At 42.1% G+C, this 12,790-nt stretch overlaps 1 protein-coding gene across 2 annotated transcripts in view; it reads right to left on the bottom strand.

The window, feature by feature from the left end:
• Nucleotides 1–3,117: 3,117 nt before the first annotated feature.
• The window catches only part of metap2 (methionyl aminopeptidase 2), a 29,757-nt gene continuing 20,084 nt past the window's right edge, over nucleotides 3,118–12,790 (bottom strand). For both annotated transcript variants that reach the window (XM_033039404.1, XM_033039403.1), the window contains exons 8-11: nucleotides 11,818–11,914; nucleotides 7,516–7,619; nucleotides 4,662–4,777; nucleotides 3,118–3,894 (exon numbers count right to left, since the gene is read on the bottom strand). In XM_033039404.1, the coding sequence (XP_032895295.1) occupies nucleotides 3,642–3,894; nucleotides 4,662–4,777; nucleotides 7,516–7,619; nucleotides 11,818–11,914 (570 nt within the window). In that variant the 3' untranslated portion in view covers nucleotides 3,118–3,641. The remainder of the gene's footprint in view (nucleotides 3,895–4,661; nucleotides 4,778–7,515; nucleotides 7,620–11,817; nucleotides 11,915–12,790) is intronic.

Below are 12,790 nucleotides of genomic sequence, written 5' to 3'. Positions count from 1 at the left end.
TGGAGAAGGGTTTCGGACTGAAATGTTGTCTTTATTTCCTTCGCTCCATAGATGCTGCTGCAACCGCTGAGTTTCTCCAGCACTTTTGTATGCCGACAATACAGGTAGGTATATCCTTTGTCATGCGAGATGAAAACTGCAGAGCTTCAGATAAAGTCACAATATAATTGACTCGTAACTACAGGATGCTCACCTGTTCAGTTCCCATGTTATTATATTGAAAGACAGGCTCTACACCGTTTTCACAATGTGCTAATTGACCTATTGCCCCAGTCCCGATTCCATGCAAAATTTGAAACTGAGGAAGAGCATTTTCTCTTGAGAAATAATTGACTGTTTCTTTAAGCAGGTCCAGGATACATAGGAAAAATTCAGATAACATAAAATTGACTTTTATGTTACCTATTATGGTGTCAGCTGAGTGTCTCAGGTTTTTTTAAGTTTACTTCATGATTCAAGCTTAACCTCATTAAATATGAAAAAGGTAAATGCCATTTAAAAAACAAAGCAACTGTCCCATCTATTCAAACTCTTCCATCCGCTGCTTCTCAATGAGCAAACAAGCAAGCAAGCAAATGACCAAAACTGAAGTCCGTAATTGATGTTGGATGTTATCACTCGTGAGAACTGGGCCAGAACATCCTGTGGAAAAACAGGGTAGTGCTGAAAGCAGCTTCTTATTTTTTGCTGTTAATTATGTATCCATGCATAAAATCTCAGAATAAAAGGACATATCTTCCGAATGGAGAGGAGGAATTTATTTAGCCAGAGGGTGGTGAATCTGTGGAATTCATTACCACAGATGGCTGTGGAGGCAAAGACATTGGGTATTTTTAAGGCAGAGATTGATAGTTTCTGATCAACGTCCCTTCCCACCCCTTCCCCAAGTACTTTCCCCAGCAACTGCAAGAGATGCAACAGCTGTCCCTATATCTCCCCCCTTAACTCCGAATAGTTTTTTCAGGTGAGGTAGAGGTTCATTTGCACCTCCAACCTCATCTGCTGTATCCGCTGTTCCAGGTGTGGACGCAGGCTTGGCGATCGTTTCACTGAACACCTCCACTCAGTCCACCTGAACCTACCTGATCTCCCGGTTGCTGGACATTTTAACTCCCCCTCCCATTCCCACAGAGCTTTGTGTCCTGGCCTTCCACCATTGTCATAGTGAGGCCCAGCTTAAATTGGAACAGCACCTCATATTTTGCTTGGGCAGTTTATACCCCAACGGTATGAGCATAGACTTCTCCAACTTCAAGTAACCCTTGCTTTCCCGCTCTCTCCATTCCCTCCCCTTCCCAGTTCTCCGACCAGTCTTACTGTCTCCAACTGCATTTTATCTCTGCCTTCTGGTTACCTTCTCCCAGCTAACAATGATCTATTCTACATTTTCCATGATCTCCATTCCCTTTGCCCAGTTTTCACACCTTCACACTTCCTTATCTATCTATCTCCCTCCCCCTGAAGTAAGTCTAAAGAAGGGCCTCGACCCGAAACATCACCCATTCCTTCTCTGCAGAGATGCTGCCTGTCCCTGTGAGTTACTCCAGCCTTTTGTGTCTATCTTTGGTTTAAAGCAGCATCTACAGTTCCTTCATACACATTGATAGTTTATTGATTGGGAAGGGTGTCAAAGGTTACAGGACAAAGGGGTTGAGGTTAAAAATAGATCGATCGTGATTGAATGGCAGAGTAAACTTGATAGGAGCAGAATTAGGCCATTCGACCTATGTGTTAAGGTGTTACAGATGGTAGAAGTTGCTTTCAGCTTTTTGGTGGGGTTGTGATTAAAACCTAAGAGACTGAAGAGAAGTCTGCAGCTCTAAGAAAGGTATAGCGAGATCAATTATATCTACCCACAGGGTTTTCTACAGAACATAATATGCAGCAGCTCCAGTGAACAGTCCTGAACTAAAAGATTAGAGTAGATTATATTGTCTAATATCATAAATGGACTACAAGATTCAAAGAAGCGTATGTATTGTATGAACCCTTTCTTAACAGCTACCCACCCCAAACACCAAAGGCTGAATTATAATCTGGAACATGGCGTGAACTTTAATCCTTCTGAATTAGAGTTCCTATCTGGGGTGGAAGATTCCAACCTTCACGTGGTCCGCCCTGTTTCGACAAATGCAATCAACCCGGTCGGTGTGCACAATCAAATAGAACAAGTTGTCCAACAACTTTAGGTTGTGCACGCCATACGCAAGAAGAAGAGTTCCTATCCAATAAGCCAGTGTCGAAGGTGGTCCAAAAGATAATGTTCTTGTGCAAACTGAACAGTAACATTCATTAATATAGACACAAATGCTGGAGTAACTCAGTGGGACAAGCAGCATCTCTTGCTATTCCTTTCCACCAGAGATACTTCCCGACACACAGAGTGATTCCAGTATCCCTTGCCTGTCTTCGGTGTAAATCGGCATCTGCAGTTCCTTCTTCCACATCTGTTACTATAGACAGATTGATGTTCTACTTGGAACTACAGAAGTCTCTCTCTTAAGAATCAATCCCCCTATTAAAGGGTTGTGAAGTGATGAACCCATTGTCTTGCTGCACTGCAGTGCAACTAATGAAACTCCAAGTGCAGCCTGCACTCTGAACCCAAGACCTGTCCACTATTTTTTCCCACAGAAAATTCACACAACCCACTCTTAAATATTAGGGCAGTTTAAACATTTTTTAATTTAACCGGTGCTTATAAATACCAACTTCAGACTCTCAGTACTTGATAATTGCATTATATCCATCTTAAAGTATTAGACAACGTTTCTTGGTGCTTTAGGCCAGCATCTCGCAGTCTTGGCCTTGTCACTAAAACAGTCCAACCTCGAGTCTTGACAATGAAACCACACAAGCGCTAGCCATCTCCAAACCACTAGGAATTGGACTGGTGAGTTACAAATCTAACTCTTGCTGTCTAGGCAGATTGTGCATTAATTAGGAGGCCCCAGTCCAGCCCAAGGTTGCAATTCATCTTGGAGCATTTGTACTGGCAAACAAATAGTTATTAAAAGTAAAACAAATCTGATAAATACCAATACTGACAGCTCCTGTATTTCCTCCTCCTCGAACACCTCTTCCACATAAGATGTTAAATCGGCACAGGTCATTTGGTATGGAAGTTAATCTTTATTTTCATTAAATCACCAGGGAATTTGGAAGACAATGGAGAGTGCAGGTACTGAAGTAACAGTTATATTCAACACCATTCTTACTGTAGAAAAGGAGCCACTAAGAAGTATTAGTAGAAATCTCTGCTGGAGATGAGTGTCTACAATAAGTAGCATTCCACGCTCTGGAAACGCCAGTACCAAATTAGTTTTTATTATAGCAGCAGACAATTTAATAGGAGTTATCACATTCTGCTCCAATGGCTGTACTTCAATTGCACTCTATTAATCCATCCGTAAGTGTTAAGGAGAAAATCCCATCCACATAACAAAGTTCCTAGATATCAGAAACCTTTTATTAAAAATTGGTGATGGGTGGAAATACAAGGTGCTCCTCCTCCCTACTGCCACCCTCTCTCAAACATGGCAAACTTAAACCCGGTCCATTACTAAAACAAACAGGTGGGTGGGAGAACGTTGAAGGCAAAACCATTCACACAGCCTCTCAGCGCAGCAAAGGCCAAATGATTAGTAATCGTCCCCACGGCTCACAACTTCTTTACACGTTGGGCGTAGCAGGATGGTGTGTTCAAACTGTGCTGTGTACGAGCCTTTGATGTCACACAGGGGAGGGTATGGATCTACGATACCCAGGTCACACAGGTTCTTCAAGGCCATGAGGTATTTGCTCTCACCCAAACGGTCTAGCCATCGACGGCAAAAGGCAAGTGTCCCAAAGTTCTCATTGATAACATTCAGGAGGTGCTTTGCTCGTGGAAGTCTAAAGAAGAGAACAATCAATTTTGAATGATTTGCTCAAAAACTCAAATGTATCAATTGAACCACTTTGATATTGCTGGACAATGCTGAATCAATTGTCCATCAAGCCACTCAGTAACAAATCAGCAGCAAGAGCTGGAAAATTCAGTTTAATTTAGCTTTGAGACACAGTGCGGAAATCGGCCCTTCAGACCAGTGAAACTGCACCGACCAGTGATCATCCCATACACTAACACCATGCTACACATACTGAGGACAATTTACCATTTTTACCAAGCCAATTAGCCTACAAACCTGTACGTCTTTGGAGTGTGGGAGGAAACCGGAGCTCCCGGAGAAAACCCAGTCACAGGGAGAACGTACAAACAAGCACCCGTAGTCAGGATCGAACGAACGTGGGTCTCTGGCACTGTATGGCAGCAACTGTGCCGCTGTGCCACCGTGCCAGCCTGAAAGTGTAACTGAAAAATATTCTCTTCTTCTGTCATGCTTCTAGACAAGCACATTCTTTTATCATTTAACATTAAACCACTAGTTGATTCTTACTGCATTGCCAATGTTGATCTTTTTTTTTACATTAACTGAACATGGGTATTATCCAGCGGGAAGTACCAAAAAGCTGTAGGAGCAGAGTCAAATCTCCACAAACCTACACCTTCTTACAGCTCCATTTGATGCAGAGCTTCCACATTTTTAATTCAAATAACCATGGCGGGCAAAAATAAGATATCTATTGACTGCCAACTCTCAAAATATGATGAGATTTACCTAATTGGTACATGGCCAACATCAAAGTTCTTCATGTAATGTGAACAGTCCATGTCATCATGGACAACACCTTTCCCTGTGCTGCCAAATGTCTCGATTGCATACACTTCTCCTTCCTGAAAAACAGAAAACATCTCAAGTTTAAATCGGAAAAGGATATCTCTCCCCACCATATAAAATATCCCATAATGATATTGCTTTTTACAATTGACAATACTTTTAAAGCAAACAGCTATTTTACGTGCGAGACCTTCACGGATCTCCAAACTGATGAACCTTTCATTGCACACTCAGCAACGCAGGAGGCTCCGCGCCACAATGCTGGCAGCAGAGTCTTCCAGCCTTTGCATGGGGAGGCAGCCTCCTGTTCTGGCGATGAGTCTCGGCATGGCTGGATGCTTCAGACAGAGGGAGAGCCCGGGAAGGGAAGAGTCTCGGCCTCATGCAAGTAACTGAGCTAATGTTTCTTTAAAACATCCACATCTCTCAATAAACCTGATAAACAGTGCAACTCTGTACACTGTTATTCACCCCTAAATGCAGGGTTTTGGAAATGAAAAAGGCATTGCAGTTAATTTAGCAAACACCAGAAATTAAACTGACTTCCTCGGCAAACAAATGTTTTAGGGTTGTCCATGAGTGACAATCACAGAATCACAGTATTAACAACTAATAACTTCTGTAAGAAACTTGTGAAGTTCTTTTTCAACAATTTACTTTAGAGGGTGTAACATTATAATTTAAGATGAATACTTAGCATCCAACTCCCTACCTTTTGATTTGTTTATTATAATATACTAGTTAAGTGACCAGATAAATGAACAAAAAATTGTGGCTGAGGAAAGATTGAATGAGCTAAGGTTGTTTTCTTTGAAGCACAGGAGATTCAATTGAGATACATAAACTATGATGGGTTACTATAGAGTAAGTGGGAAGGATCTATTCTCCTTAGCAGGTGCATTGTTTCAAGGTACCTTTGGAACTAGAGGAGAAATGTTATCACCCTGACTGAATGTCTGAAGAAGGGTCTCGACCCGAAACGTCACCCATTTCTTCTCTCCAGAGATCCAGAGAGTTACTCAAGCTTTTTGTGTCTACCTGTTATCACCGAGAGTGATATTGATCTGAAACTCACTGACAAAGATAGGGACTGCCAGACACCCGCCCTCAATAGAAATTAGATGTGTAGTTGTGACCTGCAGAGGTACGGACCAAGATGGAGGTGAGAGTAGATGCAGAGCTCTTTTTCAACTCATTTGTTGTTGGAGCAATCTATGACAATCTACACATGAAGGCTTTGGAGAAGCAACAGAAACAAGCTTTTGGGGTCAGATGTGGGAGTTAAGGGCCTTTTTAACACTAACATTATAAATAAGTGCACGATCAACTGTTTTATATAAAACCTAGAAGTTATTCATGCCATTATACATCACCTCTGGATATGCACCAGCCAACGATGCTCCATTCTTTTTATAAAGGACAAGAGCAAAGGTGGGTAAAGGGAAGTAAGGTACAGTGCCCTCCATAATGTTTGGGACAAAGACCCATCATTTATTTATTTGCCTCTGTACGTCACAATTTCAAATTTGTAATTTAAAAAAAATCATGTGGTTAAAGTGCACATTATCAGATTTTAATAAAGGCCGTTTTTATACATTTTGGTTTCACCATGTAGAAATTACAGCATTTTTTACATTTACCAAGCCAATTAACCTACAAACCTGCACATCTTTGGAGTGTGGGAGGAAACCGAAGATCTCGGAGAAAACCCACCCAGGTCACTGGGAGAACGTACAAACTCCGTACAGATGGTACCCGTAGTAGGGATCGAGCCCGGGTCTCCGGCGCTGCGTTCCCTGTAAGGCAGCAACTCTACCGCTGCGCCACCGTGCCGTGTGCACAGCCATGGTTGGAGTAGGAGTTAGCTTGCGCAGGAAGAAACTGCACATGCTGGTTTACATCGAAGATAAACACAAAATGCTGGAGTAACTCAGCGGGTCATGCAGCATCTCTGGAGAGAAGAAATAGGTGACGTTTCGGGTTGAGACCCTTCTTCAGACTCCTGAAGGTGTGAAGAAGTTTCGACCCAAAACGTCACCAATTCCTTTTCTCCAGAGATGCTACCTGACCCACTGAGTGACTCCAGCATTTTATGTCTATGTTCAGCCCCATTAGCTTGCCTGGTACTTGTTTTTCTAGTGATAGTCCTTTCCCAATGGTCCTTCACCAATGTTTTATAATGCAGATGATTTTAGGGGTTTGGAACCAAACCTCGTGAAAACACAGCTATTGATCTCACTTCATAATCCAAGACCAAAGTCTCCAGCCATTCTCATAGGAAATGAAACCGTTCGGCCCATTGAGTCTATGCTGGGAGTCTATCCCACTCCCTCACTTATTTTCTTGCTCACATATTGTAGCAGTTGTGCTGCCTAGTTTGATTTCTTTAGTCCGTGGGTGGTGAAACTGTGGAACTCATTGCCACAGAAGGCTGTCAAGTCAATGGTTATTTTTACGATGGAGATTGATAGATTCTTGATTCGTACTGGTGTCAGAGGTTATGGGGAGAAGGCAAGAGAATGGGGTTGAGAGGGAAAGATAGATCAGACAGGATTGAATGGCGGAGTAGACTACTTGGGGCGAATGGCCTAATTCTGCTCCTATCAATTATGGCCACTGAGGCTGCCCACTAACACAAGGGTTAGAAGATTCTGTTAAGTGCTTAAGCCCATTTGCCTAAAATAACCTTGTGTTATGGGTGCAACTGTTAAAAGGACAATCCAAAGATTACAGACTTAAGCTTATTGTGGTACGCAGAGACATTGAATGAAGAATGAAACTTCAAGAACTTCACCTCCATTCTGGTAGCTTCACCACCTTTGACAATTGGAACAGTTTTGCCTGCATGTATTCTATACTGCCCAATGGAATGTCCATTTAGATTGCGAATTGGTTTTACTGTTGAGATAAAAAAAGATACAACTGAGAATGTACTTCATAGAAGACACTGCCTCATGCAACGGCAACACGATAGACCTTTGCACGCAATACAGTGGGCAAACTAAGTGCAATTCAATACATTAAGAGGAGCTCAGTCTCCAAAAGGAGGTCTCCAGGAATGAAACTGAGCTCTGGTCTGAGTTGAGGGATTCATTTTGCCTCAATGTCTCTGGTTACATGGTGAGAAATAGGATGGAGGGGGGGGGGGGGGGGGGGGGGGGGGGGGGGGGGGGGGGGGGGCGGGGGAGGGTGTTCCTATGGCATTCAAAATAAACAATCATTCTATTTAACATTAATAAAACAAATTGTGGAAGCATTCAGCAGGCCAGGTATCATCTATAGCGAGAAACACACTATTAACATTCAAGGTTGCCAAACGTTCATGAGAACCAAGAGCATGTTTGATGCAGTGAGGACATGGGAGAATGGTGGTGGAGGGAAGATCCAATTAGGCCGGAAGTTACGTGGAAATAAGTGACAAGATGTTTTTGTAAATCAAGTGAATATGTCCATGTAGCTATTATTAAATATTCATCAAGACTTCCAGAGGAATAGGAACATTTGAAATAACAAAAAAATCAAACATGAATTAAATTTCAGAAAACCAAAACATTAGTTGGAAGATAAGGTGGTGTTTCATGAATTTATTTTGTGCTTTGCTGAAATTGTGTTGGAGGCGGAGAACAGAAAAGTCAAGGGTGGGAAGTGGACACAGAACTGAAGTAACAGTAGCTGTAAACTCAGTCGCACTCATGGACTGAACGCAAGTGTCCCACATGGTAATTATCTCATCTGATATTTGTTTGCATCCAATTGTGAGCAGCGAGTACAACACACTAGAAAGTACAAGCAAATGCCCGTTTCAAATAGTAGACCCAAAATGCTGGAGTAACTCAGACAGCATCTCTGGTGCAAGGAATAGGTGATGTCTCGCATTGGAACCCTTCTTCAGACCCGTTTCAAATGGATGTCTTTCAAAGTTCAGATAATGGAAAGGGAGGAGGTAAAATGCAGGGTCTTAAGTGATATGGATTCAGCACTGGCTTACTGATAAAAGACAGAGGGTGGTGGTGATAGGACGATATGAAGGTCTGTGATCAGTGGAGTTCTGCCTGTGCTGGGACCTCAAACGTTTGTGATATTTGTACAGTGCTCTCCATAATGTTTGGGACAAAGATCCATCATTTATTTGTTTATTTGCTTCTGTACTCCACAATTTAAGATTTGTAATAGGAAAAAAAATCACATGTGGTTAAAGTGCATATTGTCAGATTTTTATAAAGGTTATTTTTATACATTTTGGTTCACCATGTAGTGATTACAGCAGTGTTTATACATAGTCCCCCCATTTCAGGGCACCATAATGTTTGGGACACAGCAGTGTCATGTAAATGAATGTAGTCATGTTTAGTATTTTGGTGCATATCCTTTGCATGCCATGACTGCTTGAAGTCTGCGATTCATGGACATCACCAGTTGCTGGGTGTCTTTTCTGGTGATGCTCTGCCAGGCCTGTTTTGCAGCCATCTTTAGCTTATGCTTGTTTTGGGGGCTAGTCCCCTTCAGTTTTCTCTTCAGCATATAAAAAGCATGCTCAATTGGGTACAGATCGAGTGATTGACTTGGCCACTCAAGAATTGACCACTTTTTAGCTTTGAAAAACTCCTTTGTTGCTTTAGCAGTATGTTTGGGATCATTGTCTTGCTGTTGAATGAACCGCCAGCCCATGAGTTGAGGCATTTGTTTGAACTTGAACAAATATGATCTGTCTATACACTTCAGAATTCATTATGCTACCACCAGCAGCTGTTGTTTCATCAATGATGATAAGTGAGCCAGTACCTTCAGCAGCCATACATGTCCAGGCCATAACACCCCCACCACCATGTTTCACAGAGGAGGTGGTATGCTTTGGATCTTGGGCAGTTCCTTCTCTCCTCCATACTTTGCTCTTGCAATCACTCTGATGTTAATCTTTGTCTCATCTGTCCACAAGACCTTTTTCCAGAACTGTGGTTGCTCTTTTAAGTACTTCTTGGCAAACTGTAACCTGGCCATCCTATTTTTGTGGCTAACCAGTGGTTTGCATCTTGCAGTTTATCCTCTGTATTTCTGTTCATGAAGTCTCCTGCGGACATTGGTCATTGACTCCTGAAGAGTGTTTCTGATCTGTCAGACGGATGTTTGGGGATTTTTCTTTATTATAGAGAGAATTCTTCGGTCATCAGCTGTGGAGGTCTTCCTTGGCCTGCCAGTTCCTTTGCGATTAGTAAGCACACCAGTGCTCACTTTCTTCTTAATGATGTTCCAAACAGTTGATTTTGGTAAGCCTAAGGTTTGGCTGATGTCTAACAGTTTTATTCTTGTTTCTCAGTCTCATAAAGGTTTCTTTGACTTTCATTGGCACAACAGTAATAAAAGTTTCCAAAGGAGATGGAAAGACTGGAGGAAAGACTAGGTGGCAAGAGCTCTCTTATACCTGCATTAAGAAGGCATTTAAACACACCTGAGCAATTACAAACACCTGTGAAGCCATGTATCCCAAACATTATGGTGCCCTGAAATGGGAGGACTATGTATAAACACAGCTGTAATTTCTGTATGATGAAACAAAAATGTATAAAAATACCCCTTAATGAAATTGACAATGTGCACTTTAATGTGATTTTTTTCTATTACAAATCTCAAACTGTGGAGTAGAGAGGCAAATGAATAAATGATGGGTCTTTGACCCAAACATTATGGATGGCACTGTAAATGATTTGGACATAAACTTGGACAGGTTGGTTGGTAAGTTTGCAGGAGTCACACACTATCCGAACGGCTGTCAGGGTATACAGCAGGAAATAGACCAGCTTTAGAAATAGGCGTAGAAATGGCAGATGGAATTTAATCCAAGCAAATGCCAGATGTTGCATGTTGGGAGGTCAAATGCAAGGGGAAAATATACAATGGTACACAAAATTGCTGGGGGAACTCAGCGGGTGCAGCAGCATCTATGGAGCGAAGGAAATAGGCGACGTTTCGGGCCGAAACCCTTCTTCAGGCATATACAATGGCATGATGTATAGTATTGATGTACAGAGGGGATCTTGGGGCCCATGTCCAAGTGAAAATGGCAACATAAGTAGACAGAGTGGTAAAGGAGGCATATGGTGTGATTGCTTTCATGGGCTGCACCATTGGCTACAAGAGCCAGGAAGTCATGATACAGCTTTATAGGACTTCGCTTCGGCTGAATTGGATTATTGCTTACTGTTCTGGTCGCCCAATTACAAGGAGGATGCGGAGGCTTTGGAAGGAGTGCAGAGGTGATTTACCTGAATGATGCCTGGGATTAGCGGGGTTTTAGTAAAAGGGAGAGGTTGGACAGACTTGGATTGTTTTGTCTGGAACGCTGCAGACATGGAAGTATGTAAAATTATGATAGGCATACATCGTGTAGACAGTAAACTTTTTCCCCAGAATAGGAAATAAAAACAAAATACTAGAGTGCGAAAGTGAGAGGGGAAAAGTTTAAAGGAGATGTGCGGAGCAACTTCTTTTTACACAGAGGGTGGTGAGTGGCTGGAACGTGCTGCTGGAGGCGGTGGTTGAGGCAGACACAATAATGAATTTAATAGACTTTTGGTTGAGCATATGCAGAGAATGGAGGGATATGAATAGTGTGCAAGTAGATAAGAGATGGTCTTTGCAGCATATTCGACAGGGACATTGTGGGCCGAAGAAGAGCCTGTACTGTTCTGTGATGTAAAAGGCCATGCAATGCATCTTTTGCAGTTGCATGTGATGATTTCACATAGGTGGAAACAGGAGAGTAGATCAGACTACTCTGGAGAGAACAGTTACTCTGGAATATTGACAGTGAAGGATGGGGAATAGTATGTCTGGTTATAGCATCAATCTATTGGGATGGAAGGCAAATGGTTAACTAGTCTACATCTGGGAGGGGGTTGAGGGGCGATTCCAGAAAGGAAGGAAAAGGAATGCGTTTTGGGGCCCTGATACCGTGGCTGATGGATCTAATGTTGAGGAGAAAGGTTTTGGGAAGTGGCAGCACCAGCACAGAGCGGCACGGTGGCACAGTAAAGCTGCTGCCTTACAGCACCAGAGACCCGGGCTTGACTCCGACTCTTGCCATATAGTTAGCTGATACCTTGGTAAGTTTTGCCATCAATTTCAACTTCATAGGACTCCATGACTTCCTGAATGGATTCTCCAATGTCACACAGGCGAACATCAATTCCTGCATTCTAAAATAAAAGATGTAGTCTGATTAATGACAGATAAAAGCATCAGATTTCTGTCCAAATGCAACACTTGAATGGCTCAGGATCTTTTAGCAAGGCTTCAATATAGATTGTTGGCACATCCGGCATCGCTACACTCCACCAATAATAGAGAAACACAACAGGTCAGGGCGCATCTGCATGGAAAATCCTGATTCAGAGTCTCAACCTGAAACCTCATCCATTCCTTCCTGCTCACAGATGCTGCCCGAGCTGCTAAGTTCTTCCAACACTTATTTTGCTCTAGATTTCAACATCTGCAGTCTCACGTCTCCAACACTGTCTACCCTATAGATCTTTAGCTATTAAAGGATATGGGGTTAGAGCAAGGAGGTGACATTGAAATAAAAGATTATCCATGAACTGCAGAGCAGCACAGGAGGCTGGATGGGCAATCCAACTTCTATTTAGGTTCTGTGTAGGAAGGAACTGCAGATGCTAGTTTAAACTGAAGATAGACACAAAAAGCTGGAGCAACTTCCTCGACTACAGTATAATAACTGGGAAAAATTAATATTAAAATTTTGGAAAGGCTCTATAACCCCCACAATTAAAATGTGGATTGTGGAAATGTCGGAGATTCTCCATCTAGAAAGAATTAGACTTGTCTTAATGGACAAACAAGAACTTTTTGTTAAAATATGGGCTCCATTCATTAATTATTTGAAGGGATAGATTGGCCCGGCACGGAAACCCAACTGAAGATTGAACTCAGGATTAGATGAAAAGTTATACTTTATAATCTACGAACCTATCTCCAATGACATGTTATAAGTAATTCATTCCAACTTTTCTCTTTTTGATATTTGTAATTCTTTTTTTTCTCTTTCTCTCTATATA

Source organism: Amblyraja radiata, chromosome 21 (assembly GCF_010909765.2).
Source record: "Amblyraja radiata isolate CabotCenter1 chromosome 21, sAmbRad1.1.pri, whole genome shotgun sequence".
In the NCBI taxonomy this organism is placed as follows: Eukaryota; Metazoa; Chordata; class Chondrichthyes; order Rajiformes; family Rajidae; genus Amblyraja; species Amblyraja radiata.
This window is presented reverse-complemented; position numbering and strand designations above follow the sequence as displayed.